At 40.0% G+C, this 15,000-nt stretch overlaps 1 protein-coding gene across 2 annotated transcripts in view; it reads left to right on the top strand.

Moving 5' to 3' along the window:
* The window catches only part of LOC125904253 (rho guanine nucleotide exchange factor 2-like), a 281,117-nt gene extending 268,188 nt beyond the window's left edge, over window positions 1-12,929 (top strand). The window contains exon 23 of one of the 2 annotated variants that reach the window (XM_049601541.1): window positions 7,562-12,928. In XM_049601541.1, coding sequence (XP_049457498.1) covers window positions 7,562-7,590 — 29 coding nt within the window. In that variant the 3' untranslated portion in view covers window positions 7,591-12,928. Of the gene's footprint in view, window positions 1-7,561 lie in introns of both variants that reach the window. The other variant, XM_049601542.1, reaches the window with a different exon arrangement.
* Window positions 12,930-15,000: the final 2,071 nt, after the last annotated feature.

The following is a 15,000-nucleotide window of genomic DNA, read 5'->3' on the forward strand; positions in this document are numbered from 1 at the left end:
CATTTTTACAAAGAGAGCTTGAACGCATCATAATGTAACTCAATGCAAACTTTGTCAGCTGTTATTTGTGACCACTGACTGCTTAGAGCTAATGTTAACTAGATGTCTTCCTGCTGATTTTTAGTCTGTGCAAAACTGATGTAACAAAACATTAAAACATCAGCGACTGCCATCAAACTAACAATCTTGCAACAAGCTAGTTTTTAGCATAGCTGCCTCCCAGCATGTCTTACTGGAGTAGGAAGTTCTCATTTCAGGGTGGGAGGGGCAGACAGCATGTTGCCTGTTTCAAAATGTAGACTGCCTTGTTGAGCAAGTGCGAGAACATTGAGAACATTATATTAAATACAATCTAAGCCATACATTTTATTTTCCAGATATAATAGGACAGTTCAACATATTGTTCAGTTCGTAATGCATAGCAACCCAAACCCTTGTCTGAATGGTTCAACAATATCAATATGTGTATTATTACACCACTTTTTCTCCCAGCTGTAATCGGTGAGTGCCGTCCAACTACACAGTAAGTCACGATCAGAGACCACCGTCCACAGCAGGTCATGGGTAACGTAATTAAACTGGACATTGTAAACACCGCTAGTAGCAGGCAAACACTAGCAGTGCCAGCCAATCAAAACAATGCGACAAGTCAACAACTAATCAAAATGATGTATTAATGTCTTATGTCCGAGACACCATCAGCTGCAGTCACATTGAGTGGCGATGTGAAAATGAACTTGAATGCATTGGACTGAATATTACACTATCTCCCCAAATGTCTCTTACTCTTGTTGGCCTGTACAGACCACCCTTGTCTAAAATTTAGTTTTTTGATCAATTAAACAATCTACTAAAAGAATGTAATTTTGATAAAGAGGTAATATTAATGGGTGACATAAACTGCAACCGGGAAGACAAATGCAGTAGAAGTGTTCTTAAACGAATTACAAAAACCTTTGATTTGACACAGTTTGTTACGGGACCGACAAGAATAACCCAGTCCTCCAAAACACTGATAGACTTAATATTCACTAATAAGCCAGAGAGAATTGTCAAGACTCTCAATATGATTACTGGGTTATCCAACAATAATTTATCCCTTATTGTTAGGAAACTGTCCAATAAGCATTTCAGTCCTGGGGCAAGAAAGCCTAGTAGTCAACCTCGAATACCTAAGGGGGAACAACATACTTTTGAAAATGCAATTAAAGGGATTGAATGGAATAATATTCTGTCTAATTCTGATGCTGATTCTGACTGTCAGACCCTTTTGTCTACCATCCAACGTGTAATGAATACTTTTATGAGGAAAACAAAACCTAGCTGTAGACAAACAAACACTCTTCCATGGATAGGTGATGATTTACATAAAATGATGAGGAAGGGGGATGTGGCACTGAAAGCAGCCATAAAATCAAAACTGACCACTGATAAACTAAAGTTTGTAGGACTGTGAAATAAGGTTACAAGAGAAATAAGGAAAGCAAAGGCTAATTTTTTCATTAATATCATTAACCAAGCAAAGTGAGATTCCAAACTGATTTGGGAGAATATGAATAAGCTGATTGGGAAACATACTGGGGGGAAAAGCGCCTAGAAATCAGTGTGAATGGTAGTATTACACAGGACGGACCTGAAATTGCAGCAAGCTTTAACTCCTACTTTGTGGAGTCAGTGCGGACTCTGCAACAGAGATCCCCTTCTAATCTGAATATGACCCCAGTGGATCACAATCAACCTGTCTTTGAGTTGTGTGAAATCACTGAAACTAAGGTCATAAAAATTATAAATTCCTTTAAGAACTCCAAAGCCAAGGATGTGTATGGTCTAAACACAATGCTCCTAAAAACATTCAATGAAAGTTTATCTGGACCAATATCAGCCATTGTTAACAATTCCTATAGTGAAGAGGCTTTTCCAGGAGCATGGAAGGAAGCTATAATAATCCCCATCTACAAAGCAGGTCAACCTTCTGAAGTATCTAACTATAGACCAATCAGCATACTACCTGTCATGTTCAAAATAGCAGAGAAACATATAGCTGAACAACTGACACACCACCTTAATACCAGCCCATTCGGTTTGCACCCAATGCAGTTTGGGTTTAGATCAAACCATTCAACAGAGACAGCAGTTTGCTTTCTCTTGGAGAATATTTGATCAAAGCTTGATAAGGGGGAGTTGTTGCAGCCTCATTCTCTTTGTTAATGCAGTGAGACTTGCTGCCCTCTGTTTGACTTTTGCTCCTTGCTCCCTTTGGGGTACATACTGCAAAGCTGGAAAAAACTGGCTTTGACTACTGAATTGACCTGTTTATCAAACTTGAGTGCAGAATCGAAAATGACACAGAGGTTTTTGACATGAGGTTTGATAAGAGTGGACAGGTTGCCAAGACTATTGGATATCAGGTTGATGTTGTCAGAGGGGCCAAAGAGAATGTTTTCGGATTTAGCTTCATTTAGTTGAAGGAAGTTTACTGCCATCCAGGACTTTATTTCACTGATGCAGATGAAGATGTTGGTGAGTTTGGATTGAGGGGAAGATAGAGCTGGGTGTCATCAGCATAGCAGTGGCAAGAGATGTCATATTTTTGAATGATTTGACCAGGGGGAAGCATGTAGATGGAGAAAAGAATGGGACCTAGGACTGAACCTTGTGGGTCCCCGCAGGAGAGAGTAGCTGGGGGAGAGGAGAGTGTGCCTATGTTTACGGAGAAGGTTCTATTGTTGAGGTAGGATGTGAACCAGTTCAGAGCAGTGCCATTAATTCCAGCGCCATGGTGGAGACAGTCTATTAATATGTTATAGGTGTGGTGTGGTCTCCGATGGAGGTCTGACACATCAACCTCCTCAAGCTACAGGCAATGCTTTTGGTCCGAAAAAGGGAAAACTGCCAGCACTCACAAATGTCCTTTTGGTAAATTTAATAAACCAACTTGGATGGCAATACCAGAAACACAGACGTTTTGACAGAAAGTCTTCTTCAGCGTGTAACTCAGGTTACGGAAGTGGCGTTTAAGTACGCTCGAAGCAATCAGCGCAGGTGTGTGGAAAGACACTTTACACTTCCGCCATACAATATAGTGCCAACTCACAGGCAAGGAATAAACACAATAACAATACAACAATCTTAAACAAGTGTGTCACGGCAAAATAGCAGTGGATAACCCAAAAATAGGTATACATATGCATAATAAGTTCTGCTCGTACAAAAAAGGCACTGTGAACAACAGTAAAACGTGTGTGCTTAAGGGGGCAGATAAAGTACACAATTTTCGGATAACAATCAGATCATAAATGCACAGGAAAAGACTTACATAGAGTTACTGAGTAACAGTACCTCTATTACCCAACAGATCACAAGTGCACTGAGAACAGCAATGGTGTGTGTATAAAGGGCAGAGTATATGCCAATTCTTAATTCACAATCAGATCATAACTGCGCAGAAAAAAAACTTACAAGAAGTCACTGAGTAACTGTCCCTTAATTAGCAATCAGATCACAAGTGTCCATAAAGAAAGACACAGTAAACAGTAAACATATGTACATAAAGGAGCAGAATAAGTAACAAATTCTCAATTAACAATCAAGATCATAAATGCACAAGATATAAGCGGCATAAAGTCAATGAGCAGCTGTACCTCAATTAACAATCAGATCACAAATGCACAGTAAGAAAAATTAAAGTGCAAAAAAGTCACTGAGTAGCTGTCCCTCAATTAACAATCAGATCACGAATGCACAGTAAGAAGGATAAAGCATGAAAAAGTCACTAAGTAGCTGTCCCTCATAAAACAATCAGATCACAAGTGTACAGCAAGAAGAATAAAGTGCAAAAAGGTCAGTGAGTTGCTGTCCCTCAATTAACAATCAGATCACAAATGCACAGTAAAAAAAATAAAGTGCAAAAAGTCATTGAGTAGCTGTCCCTCAATTAGCAGTCGGATCACAAGTACAGAGTACGAAGAATAAAGTACTGAGTGGTTGTCCCTCAATTAACAATTGGATCATAAATGCCTAGTAAAGTAAATAACATGCATCAAGACACTCTGAGTAGCCATCCCTTGTTATGAGACAGATGTAAAAATACATTAGACATAGACAAAGTGTACAAATACATTCGGTCACTGTCCCTTACTTAATCAGACGATGAGTGCACAGTAAAATGCATAGAGTACAACAGATCTGCATCTTTATCCCATAAATAACAGTTGGGAAAGAAGTACAGAAAAAAAGAAGAGAACTTAATAGAAATAGTCACTCCTCATGCTTTTGGTCCGCCAACACTTCAGGCCCCTGACACAGGGGAAACACCTGTGAGTGAGCACTGACAACCGCCTTGTGTGCTGCCTTATATATTATAGGGTGACTGGCCAGCCATGTTGATTTAGATTTCAGTGGGCAAATGGGTGCTTGTGATTGGAGGAGTATTACCCATAGAGTCCAGTAGAGCAGTGGTTCCCAACCTTTTTTGTCCTGTGTACCCCTTGAGCCTTTTTGTCATACCATGAGTACCCCCTCACTCATACGTGTTCATGATTCTCCAAAAGTAGAACATAACACAACTGAATATTCAGCACAAGTCATTTTATTTCATCTTCTTAAATTGAACAATTAATATTCAGGCATTATCTTCTTATTTAACTCAAATTAAACATAAAATTATGTTGCCTTCAAGGCAATAAAAATGATAAATATAAGAAATAATATTATAGTAAACATTTGTATTATTAATGCTGTATTATTAATACTAATATATTATGATTATATTGTTATTAAAGAAAAATAATTAAGTTGAAATTAGAAAAAAATAAGAATAAATAAAAATAATAAGTAATATAAATAAATAAATAGATACAAAGCAAATAATTAACCTGCCCTGGTTATATATAACTTTTATGACATTTACCACAAAAGGAGCTTCTTTGAATATGTCCCCTTTAAACAGGCATTTAAACTTTAAAAATCAGGAACAAAACACTTAACAAGAGTACTATTTAAACTCACTGTATCAGTTGTACTTTCTTTTCTTCAGTCATCTGAGATTTAATGAGACACTTGAGCTTGCTTGTCTTTCATAAGCTTTGATAGTTCTGGGGGCAGTGTGGAAACAGCTGTTACCAGGCTATTCTCCACATCCAGTCTGCTCCTCTGCTTGGTTTTAATGTGTGTCAAAGCTGAGAAGGTCACTTCACACATATAAGTAGAACCAAAAGGCAAAAGCTCAATCAGTGCATGTTTTCCCAGCTCAGGATACTCCTTCTCCACATCACACTAGAACTCAGTCAATGTCTTCTCAGCATATGTCATTTTCAGTCCCTGATCAGATGATAAATCCATCAGATGCTCCTGCAGCCTTGCAGGAAGGTTGTTGCAGCTCTCACTCACAATAAATGGGTTCCTCACCCAATCCAGTCTTTCTGACTTTTCTTCAATGTCCTGAAAATACTGGCTGAAATCCGTGCAGAGTTTGGACAGATGTGCTTGCACCAGTTTGACCACTGGACCCCTGGCAACATCAGTGGTGGCAAGATGGGAATCAAGTAGTGGGAAACAGCTGACATCTCCCTCATCACATTTCTTCTCCCATAGTTTGAGCTTTTTTGTGAATCCTTTAACTTTGTCATACATTTTCAGGATGTGTGACTCCTTTCCCTGAAGCGACAGGTTGAGCTCGTTAAGTTTGGTAAACACATCAGCGAGATACGCCAGGCGCGCCACCCACTCAGCATCCTCAAACACCACAGCAAGAGGATGCAGATGCTGCGTCAGAAACACAGAAACTTCACTGCGCAGTTCATAAAGTCTGAGTAGTGTTTTCCCACGGGACAGCCAGCGGACGTCCGTGTGAAGCAATAGCTGTTCGTGCTCTGTGCCGCTCTTATGACAAAGAGTTTCAAACAGTCTGTGATTCAGTGGCCGGGATTGGATGAAATTTATCACCTTCACAGCATCATCCATAACAGCACTTAAATCAGGGCTCATTCGCTTACTTGCCAGTGCTTCGCGGTGAGTGATACAATGCATCCATTTAATGTCGGGATTTTTTACGTGTCCAAAAAGTCCCTTCACACTTCCCGTCATCGCAGCTGCGCCATCAGTACAGATGTGACTGCAGGTTTTCCACTGTAGATCGTGTTCTTTGAAAAAGCTGTCTATAATCTGGAACATTTCTTCCCCGGTTGTCTTTCCTGGCAGCTTTTTGCAAAATAAAATATGCTTGTTTATGTCCGACACATCTTTGTAACGAACGAAGGCCAGGAGCTGAGCATCACCACTCACATCTGTCATTTCATCCAGCTGCAAAGCGAACTGACCGGCTTGTTTCTTTTTTTTCACCACTTGTCCAATAATATTAACTGACATATCATCAATCCGACGGGACACGGTGTTGTTCGACAGGGGGACTTTCTTGAGTGTGTCGGCTGCTTTCTTGTCAATCATAATTTCAGCCATAACCGCTGCTGCAGGGAGAATGAGCTCTTCAACAATTGAGTGAGGCTTTTTTGATTTCGCCACGAGCAGAGATACGGCGTAAGATGCCTCCAGTGCTTTGCTTGACACACTCGTGGCTTTCATCATTACAGTCTGTCTTGCTGTCTTGTCTGTCTTCCGACAGCTTACGTTTGTAAAATTCCTCAGTTTTACCGACACTTTCCGAGTGTCTGGTGCTCTGGTGTCGCTGTAAATGGGCTGGCTTCATGGAGTTATTTGCCAGGACTTCAGGAAATAAATTCTTAATTTTTCCACGTACCCCCTGCAATGTGCTCACGTACCCCTAGGGGTACGTGTACCCCTGGTTGGGAAACACTGCAGTAGAGGGTTCCGCTGTGCTAATAGAACAAGGGTTTCAATATCGTAACCTTTGTTTCGTTTCCTGTGTCTAGTGCTGTGCCCATTCCTAGTGTTTTGTGTTTTTGCATTCCTGGAGGTTTTGTTGCATTTCATTTTGCTTCCTGCCTGTTTGTGGACTCTCTGTAAGTTTAGTTTCTTTATTAGATATTGAACTTGGCCTATTGCCTGCTAATCTGTTTTATCTGTGTCTTGATCCATACGTCTACCTGCTCCTCCCATTATGACAGTAATAGAGTAAATATATAGCATTACTAACCACCAATAGCACCTATTTCATCAGTCCTGCAACAAGGCCGTGTCATAGTTACCACTACTTCCTTATTAAAGCAAATACTATTTTACTTACAATGTATTTCCATTCACTTGCTGTGCTGCTTTTCTTAGTACAACTGAGAAAATATCAACCAAAGGAATAACTTTCTGCAGATGTGTCACATTATAGCACAAGAACAGCAGTGCAGCATATGTTTAGTTTAATTGACAGTAACTTAATAGTAAAAATAATAAATGTATAATAATAATAATGATATTAAGAATAATAATAATAAGAAGAAGAATACCATTAAGCGAATATAAGAGTAATGAGTATGACATGACTCCGTTGTTGTACTGATGGAATTAGTGCTTAGAAATGTACATAATTAATGCAAACATGATTTTTTTGTAGAATCAAGAGCTGAATTTTGATTTGTTCTCTGTTTTTCAGATCTTCAAGGTATTCCAGAGGTGATCTGATCCCTGGCAAGTTACACTTTGCTAATAAGCTTTAAAAACTATAGTTGATTATAATATAAACTGATCGACTCCAACAAAGCGCATGTCTACCTTTTCTGCTAGTCTTAATGTTTATTTAGCTGCTTGTCTGTGGAGTAGATGGCTTGTGACAGTGAGTTGTTTTATTTTATTTTTTTTTTATGCTTTGGATTGGTTGACCAGGGGTGTGAAATACTGAAATAATTATTAGTACTTAGTTTATGTATTAAAAAAACAACAATAATACAAAAAGCTCTGCAAAAAAATACTTTTTAAAAATCAGATTTGCATCTTTTGTAGGTAATTTAGGTGTCTTGATCATGTTTGACAGACTCCAGTCCTTCCCTGTTGACTGTTGGACAGCATTAACCATAACCTTGATATGGCAGTCAAAGTCACACTGCTACTTTTGAAAATTCTTAAAAGCTAAAAATGATGCTCCTTAAAACGAGGAAAAAAAAAATTCTATCCAATGCCACCATTAAGATCAGTAAGCCACAACCCATTCTGAAATACCATAAAAATACATAACAAGCACAATCTAAATCAATCAAAGCTTATCATATAAGGTTTTGTCTTTGCCAGGTCTTACAGTAGAAGTTGAAACTACTAAAAATAACAGCTGTGTCAGTCCTTTGTTTAAGATTCCTAAGTTTTTGGTCCAAGACTCACTCATTGAACATTTTACACTAAACAATACAACCATTGCTTAAAGACAGAGTGTGTAGGAATTTCTCCCATCTAACGTGAAATCATATATTGCATTCAAATGGATAGCGCACTCTAGCGCCTCACTGTTTCAAACGCGTATTGCAACAACGGTAGCCGCTGTGTACCAAAAAGCTATGATAATACTGATGAAACCATGTCATCCGATACTTCATGGAGTATTCATTCAGGCTCCTACACAGACACACGTGACGCGAGTTGACAAACCCCCTCCTCATCATGCTGGCTGTGTTTACAATGTAGGATTGTTGGGGCGGGTGTAAATCAAAACAAACCAGTCACGTCATGTCTTTTGACAACTGACAAGTGGCTCAACCTCACACACCTCATCCCTCTCTTCACATCACTGCGCCGCTACTACTACTGCAGCATAACAAAGTCCCACTCTTTGAGAATAATGCAGGATCATGCATATGCAGCATCACGGGAAACGGAATCCTCGTCACCAAGAAAGTGCAAAAGGGAATCAAAAAGGCAACATGACCGGCGAATTCAAAAAACGAGGGTCAACATCGGCGTGGCCTTTCCCAGGTGGAGAGGGCTCCTGAAGGAGAGCATGGCATGGCAGCCCATTAGTGCTAATGTCCCCACGCTTCTCCGCCAGGCTCAGTGAGTCGTAGCCGAGAAGTGTGGGGACGTTAGTGTTAGCACCAGTCGGCTGCCATGCTAATGTTCCGGGAGCCTGCTTCTCGGATCCGGCGAGCTCTAGCGTGGAGCCTGGCAGGCTCACGGAGAGGAGAGGAATGTTAGCGTTAGCTCCCAGAGTTAGCACTAGAGCTACTACAGCTATTGGAGTAGCTTGCAACTATGGAGCGCTTCTACCAGCTCTTCTAGTCACTGAGCCTCGCCTCCATTTCGGCAAATATATTGCATTTATTACAGGGACCATCATCACTGAAGTAGGCAGGGGAATAGCTAAACACAGCCGCCAGGCTGCCCACCAGGCTACATTTTACAATGCTAATTGCAAATGTTAGCTGAGCTGCCAGGCTACTCACCTAACACAACCGAAATGCCTGACCCATTGCTGGGACCGAGCCGCTAATAACTCAAGCTCCGGACATTAACCCATGCTACGATTGTAACATTAAATTTAATTGAATCGACATAGCGACATGTGCCTAACGTTACTGTAACACTAATTAAAACAGACATTTGACTTTATGTTGTATCTATCCAGGAGAAGAAGAGCTAGCACCGAGTCAGATTGTAGCCCCTTTAGCTCTTGCAGTGCTCTCCACCTTGGAAATGCAATGCCAATGTTAATCCGAGTTCTGTCCCTTTCTTTATCCAACAACTTCTTCGCCAACAACCGTTGTTTCTTTAGAGGTAATGTCAGATCCTGGTCGTCTTCAGGTGGACGTTCCGCTCTCTACCATTTCATTTCGAAAATACGCACTGCCATTGCTCACCGGCTGTAGCCTTTTATAGGGAGGGAGGGCCAAGGGCTCCGAGAGGAGGAGGAGGAGGGGGGGCTGGGGATTCACATGGACGTACATGAACGCGCAGCCTGACCGGCTTGTAAACAATGGGCTGGAGATCAACACAGAGAGAGGGTGTGTGAGGTCATGCTATACTCCAGATGAAATTACACCTCTAGTTCTTCACATAGCATTTTTTTAATTCCTTCAATCTAGAAATGATGAATTTCGCTTATTGCTCCTTTAAATAAAACTTTTCAGGCATGTTTTCGGCACTTAATGTGGACATATCCTGCAAGTTTTGTAATGATTGACTGAAAGGTGGTGGTGTCAGGTCTATTTATGTGCTGAACCATGTTGCTTTTAAGGTTCATAGGTCAATATCCTCAAAATGCAATGAGATATCAAAAAGCTTTAAATAACTTGGATAAGCTCGGCCCAGTAATGTTCCACAGAAAAATTAGTAAAAAACGAACATATGGTTGATAAACTTTATTTATATCAAAGATATATGCACTTTTAAAAACAGAGTTACAATGTGCTTTGCATGATTGAACCAGGATCTAAAACAATGCAGGATGTAGGCAAATAAAATCAGGCAGTTTTAAGAAATACGAAAAGAAAAAAAAAACAACATAAATACCTACAATACAACAGATAAGTGATGTAGGGAATTAACTACCGTGAAGACTGCACTGAGGCAAATTTTAAACAATTAGAAAAAAACAAACAAAAATAAAAGAGCAGAATACTCAATGACAATACAAGATAAAAACAATAGACTCGCACATCACTACTAGTCACCTTTAGTTTTTAGCCAGGACTGAGGAACAGTCAGCAGAGCCCCACCTGAGGATCTGAGGCTGCACCTTGGCTCATAGACATACAGCATTTCAGCAATGTAGCTGGGGGCTAAACCGTGAAATGCTTTAAAAGAGATCAGTAAAATCGTAAACTCTAGTCTAAAACAAGTGAAGAGAGGCTAACACAGGGATGATATGATCATGCAGCTGCATTTGGACCAGCTGAAGGCATGAGATTACTTTTAGACTGAACTCTAAATACAATGAGTTACAATAATCTAACAGGGAAGAGTTAAAAGAATGGATGACTGGGATCAAGATCTTGAGATCAAGCCCAGAAGGAAAATACTTGACCTTTGATATGCTCCTTCATTGATAGAATCAGAACTGGGCAATTTTTGTAATTTGTTTTTCATAAGCATGGTCACTGTCAAATATCCCTCTGGGCTTTCTGGGTACAGGTTTGGCATTTGCAGACAAGAGACCAAGATGGTTCTGTAAATAGGGATGATTTTTGTGAATCAAAGAGAATTATTTCTGATTTGTTTTCATTAAATTGCCTTCTTGCATTCTTCAACAGTTTTAATGGGACATATATTGATGTATCTACATAGCAATGGTACTGGGTTACTGGATTTTGTTTATGATGTCAAAGTGGTAGCATGTGCATGCAGAATATGAAGGGGCCAAGGATGGAGCCTTAAGGAACACCAAAGGTCAGAGGAGGCATTTGTTAGGAGACATTGCCCATGGCTACTGAGAAAGGCCTGTTTGATAAATAGGATTTAAACCATTTTAGGGCAGTGGTCCTGATACCGACCTACTTTTAGAGGTTTTTCAATAAGAACAAGTGATCGACAGTGTGAAATGTGGAGCTCAAATCCAGAGGAATTAAATTTGAACAATCACCAGCATCAGCTGTGTATAAAAGGTTGTATGTTCCTTTGATAAGAGCAGATTCAGTGCTGTGACCTGCACACAAACCTGATAGAATTTGGTCAATGATGACATGGTACTCAAATGACAATTTAGAAATGGGTCTTTTTTTTTTTTTTTTTTTTTAATCAGTAGGGTCAAAGTCCAGTTTGTTCAGTATCTTCAAAATGCAATGAGAAATCAACAAGCTTTTGATAACTTAAGATAAGCCTGGTGCAATATTGAACATTGAATTGCCCCTTGGGGATGAATAAAATTATTCTTATTCTTAAGTTATTCTTATAATGATAACACAGAAAAATACAGAAAAATTGATTTATGTCAAACTGCTGTATGGTTTAGGAGATGTCAAAATGTGAATTTCAAAAAATTCAAAATGGTGTAATCTTTTCAAACTGACTTTTAATGGTTCTTTAGACTTTTTTGTAGAGCACATTGAGCTGGACTTTTTTGTCAGATTTCAAGTCAGTCCAACTTATTGGGTGAGGGGTGTGGCATTTCCAATATTTAAATAAATAATAAAGAATTTTAACAGCGCCACTGTCAGGTTGATTGGGCAAATATTTCTTGGGCCGCATTTGCACACAACTTCCAGTCATTGGTGAAAATTTCAGCCCTTCAAGCTTGATCCCCTATTAATAACAAACCAGCACAAAAACAATAAGGTTTTAAACCTTCAGATGAACCCCCATAGTAATAATAAACCAGCACAAAAATGATAGGGTTTCAACCCTGCGTGTTAATAATAAGAATACTAATAAGTAAACAGAGCAAAAACAATAGGATTTCAGCCCTCAGGGACTGATAATATTTATTGATAACAATAGAATTTTTGGAACAGGAGTTCTGAGATCTCTGAAGTAACAAACTAAGAGGAGCTTTAAATTCATGGTGAGAAAATAGTCAGTAGACCTACTACTGACTGACTTGGTTGTTCTGCATGTTTTCTAACCTATCTTCTTCTTTTTATAACTACTGCAATAGAAATTAGGTTCTAGTGTTATTGTGTTTTTATCCTTAAGGTTTTATTGTATGTTAGGACTGGCTGATTACTCTCTGCAGGTTACAGACTTGCACTTTTCTGCCAAATGATGTATGAATGTTATCTTCAGCATATAGCTTTCCAGTGTATTTTAAATGTAAATACACTGGTTTAAACAGCCTTTTAAGCGTTGCAAATGTCTCTGTGGCTACAAATAATTTTAAACTTTCCACAGATATCCTCATACTGGAATATTTCATCTGTATGTCTACAATTCTTGATGGCAAATATTTCTCAAAGCCAACATGAGAGGTATAAGGTATTATTTCAGCAGATGCTGTATTTGTGAGAACTAACAAAGAACAAGGATTGTACACCCTTGTGTTATTCATGTGAATTGTATTACTACATACAATAAATAAATAAATAATTATAAGATAAAATGTGTTGTGCATTGTGTTGATGTAAAAATTCAAAGAATGGTCCTCCTAGTTGGAGAAAACAATAAAAGAGGGATGACATGTAAAGATTACATGTCACCGATACACTTACGTTAAGGCATACATTTTAAAACTTATCCTTACAGTAGCTACAGTAAATTCTCAATTCTCTCTGTCATTGGAATGGTGGACGTGCTGACGTATTGCAGTAAGCGATTTGTGTCATTTCCGGTGTTTCTGTGACAGCGTCTCTGTACTGCTCTAGTGAATTCAACGAGCCTACTTTCTCGCTTCAGTTGCTTTAACGTTGCTTTAACGTCTACTTCAAGTCTTAACCCACACTGGTTCTGTATAAGCACTTATAGCTCTCCTTTCTACGACTTTCTCGCTAATCTCTTAGCTGTTGTTTGCACGTTACTAGCCTTGGTAGCTACATTAGCTTTACAGTTAGCGATGGCTTCTCCCTCTGCTCTTTCTTGCTCGGTGTGCCAAATGTTCAGTTATGCCTATGCCTCCTTTAGCGACAGTGGTAATTGTAATAAGTGTAGCTTATTTGCTGCATTGGAGGCGAGGCTTACCGTCAATACCCACCGGCTGCATTTGCTGTGCGATGCGGTGCAGCTCCGCCGGAAGACATCTCGGTGCACTGCCATGATTAATATCTCCTCGTCCATGGTGTTCACGGGGTGAAATGACTTATGAAAACCTCTGACCTGTTGACTTCAGGCCTGCCTCTGCCCATTATGTAGTTTTTAAGGTGTAGTGTAGTGAAATATGATCCGCCGTGAACACTGTGTATTTTATTTTGAAAATTAACCGGATGTTTTATCGTGTTTCTGTGCACGACTTCCTGCCCCGCACAATCTGCTCTGTGCTGATTTGCTGCGTTGTGCTCCGGCGTCTGGCAAAAATAGAAGTCCTGCGTATCTGTTCCGGAGGGCTCTGGAGTGCCGGAGCTGAGACGGAGCCGGAACGCAGCACAGCCGCAGCCGGTGGAAACACATACACATTGATTAGAATGGAATCCTATCGGCTCCGCTGCCGTGCCGGAGCGGAGACGCATCCAACACGCATGTGGTGGAAATTGGCCTTTAGCCTCTGCTAACTGTCCTCCGGTAACTCCCGTTCAGCCGGGAGGTTGGGTTACGGTTCGCCAGAAGCACAGCTCCAAGCCGAAGCCCACGGCTCACCACCAGCCTGTTCACATTTCCAACCGCTTTTCCCCACTCAGCGACACACCCGCTGAGGATAAAACTCTGGTTATTGGCAGCTCTATTCTGAGAAACGTGAAGTTAGCAACACCAGTGGCCATAGTCAAATGTATCCCTGGGGCCAGAGCGAGCGACATTGAATCAAATTTAAAACTGCTGGCTAAAGCTAAACGTAGATTCAGTAAGACTGTTATTCACGTCGGCGGCAATGACACCCGGTTACGCCAATCGGAGGTCACTAAAATTAATATTGCCTCGGTGTGTGAATACGCAAAAACGATGTCGGACTCCGTAGTTTTCTCTGGACCCCTCCCAAATCTGACCAGTGATGACATGTTTAGCCGCATGTCATCATTTAACCGCTGGCTGTCAAGGTGGTGTCCAGCAAACAATGTGGGTTTCGTTAATAATTGGCAAACTTTCTGGGGAAAACCTGGTCTTATTAGGAGAGACGGCATTCATCCCACTTTGGATGGAGCTGCTCTCATTTCTAGTAACCTGGCAAACTTTATTAGTAATTTAAATCCCTGACAACCCAGAGTTGAGACCAGGACTCGGAGACGCAGTCCTATACGCCTCTCTGAGCTTCTAGTTCAGTTACCCAGCCATAGTTGTTTTAGTTTTATAGAAACGGTGTCTGTCCCCCGACCACCTAAATTATTTAAATCTAAAATTAAACAAAGAGGAGTTGTGCATAACAACCTCATAAAAATTAAAACCTCTTCTGTGACAGAAAGACAAAACAAGAGAATTAAATGCGGACTGTTAAATATCAGGTCTCTATCGTCTAAAGCAGTGTTAGTAAACAAACTGGTAACACTTTATAATAACTATCCGTTATAACTAGTCAATAGATCATTTGTAAACTGT

Source organism: Epinephelus fuscoguttatus, linkage group LG17, assembly GCF_011397635.1.
Source record: "Epinephelus fuscoguttatus linkage group LG17, E.fuscoguttatus.final_Chr_v1".
NCBI classification, from domain to species: Eukaryota; Metazoa; Chordata; class Actinopteri; order Perciformes; family Serranidae; genus Epinephelus; species Epinephelus fuscoguttatus.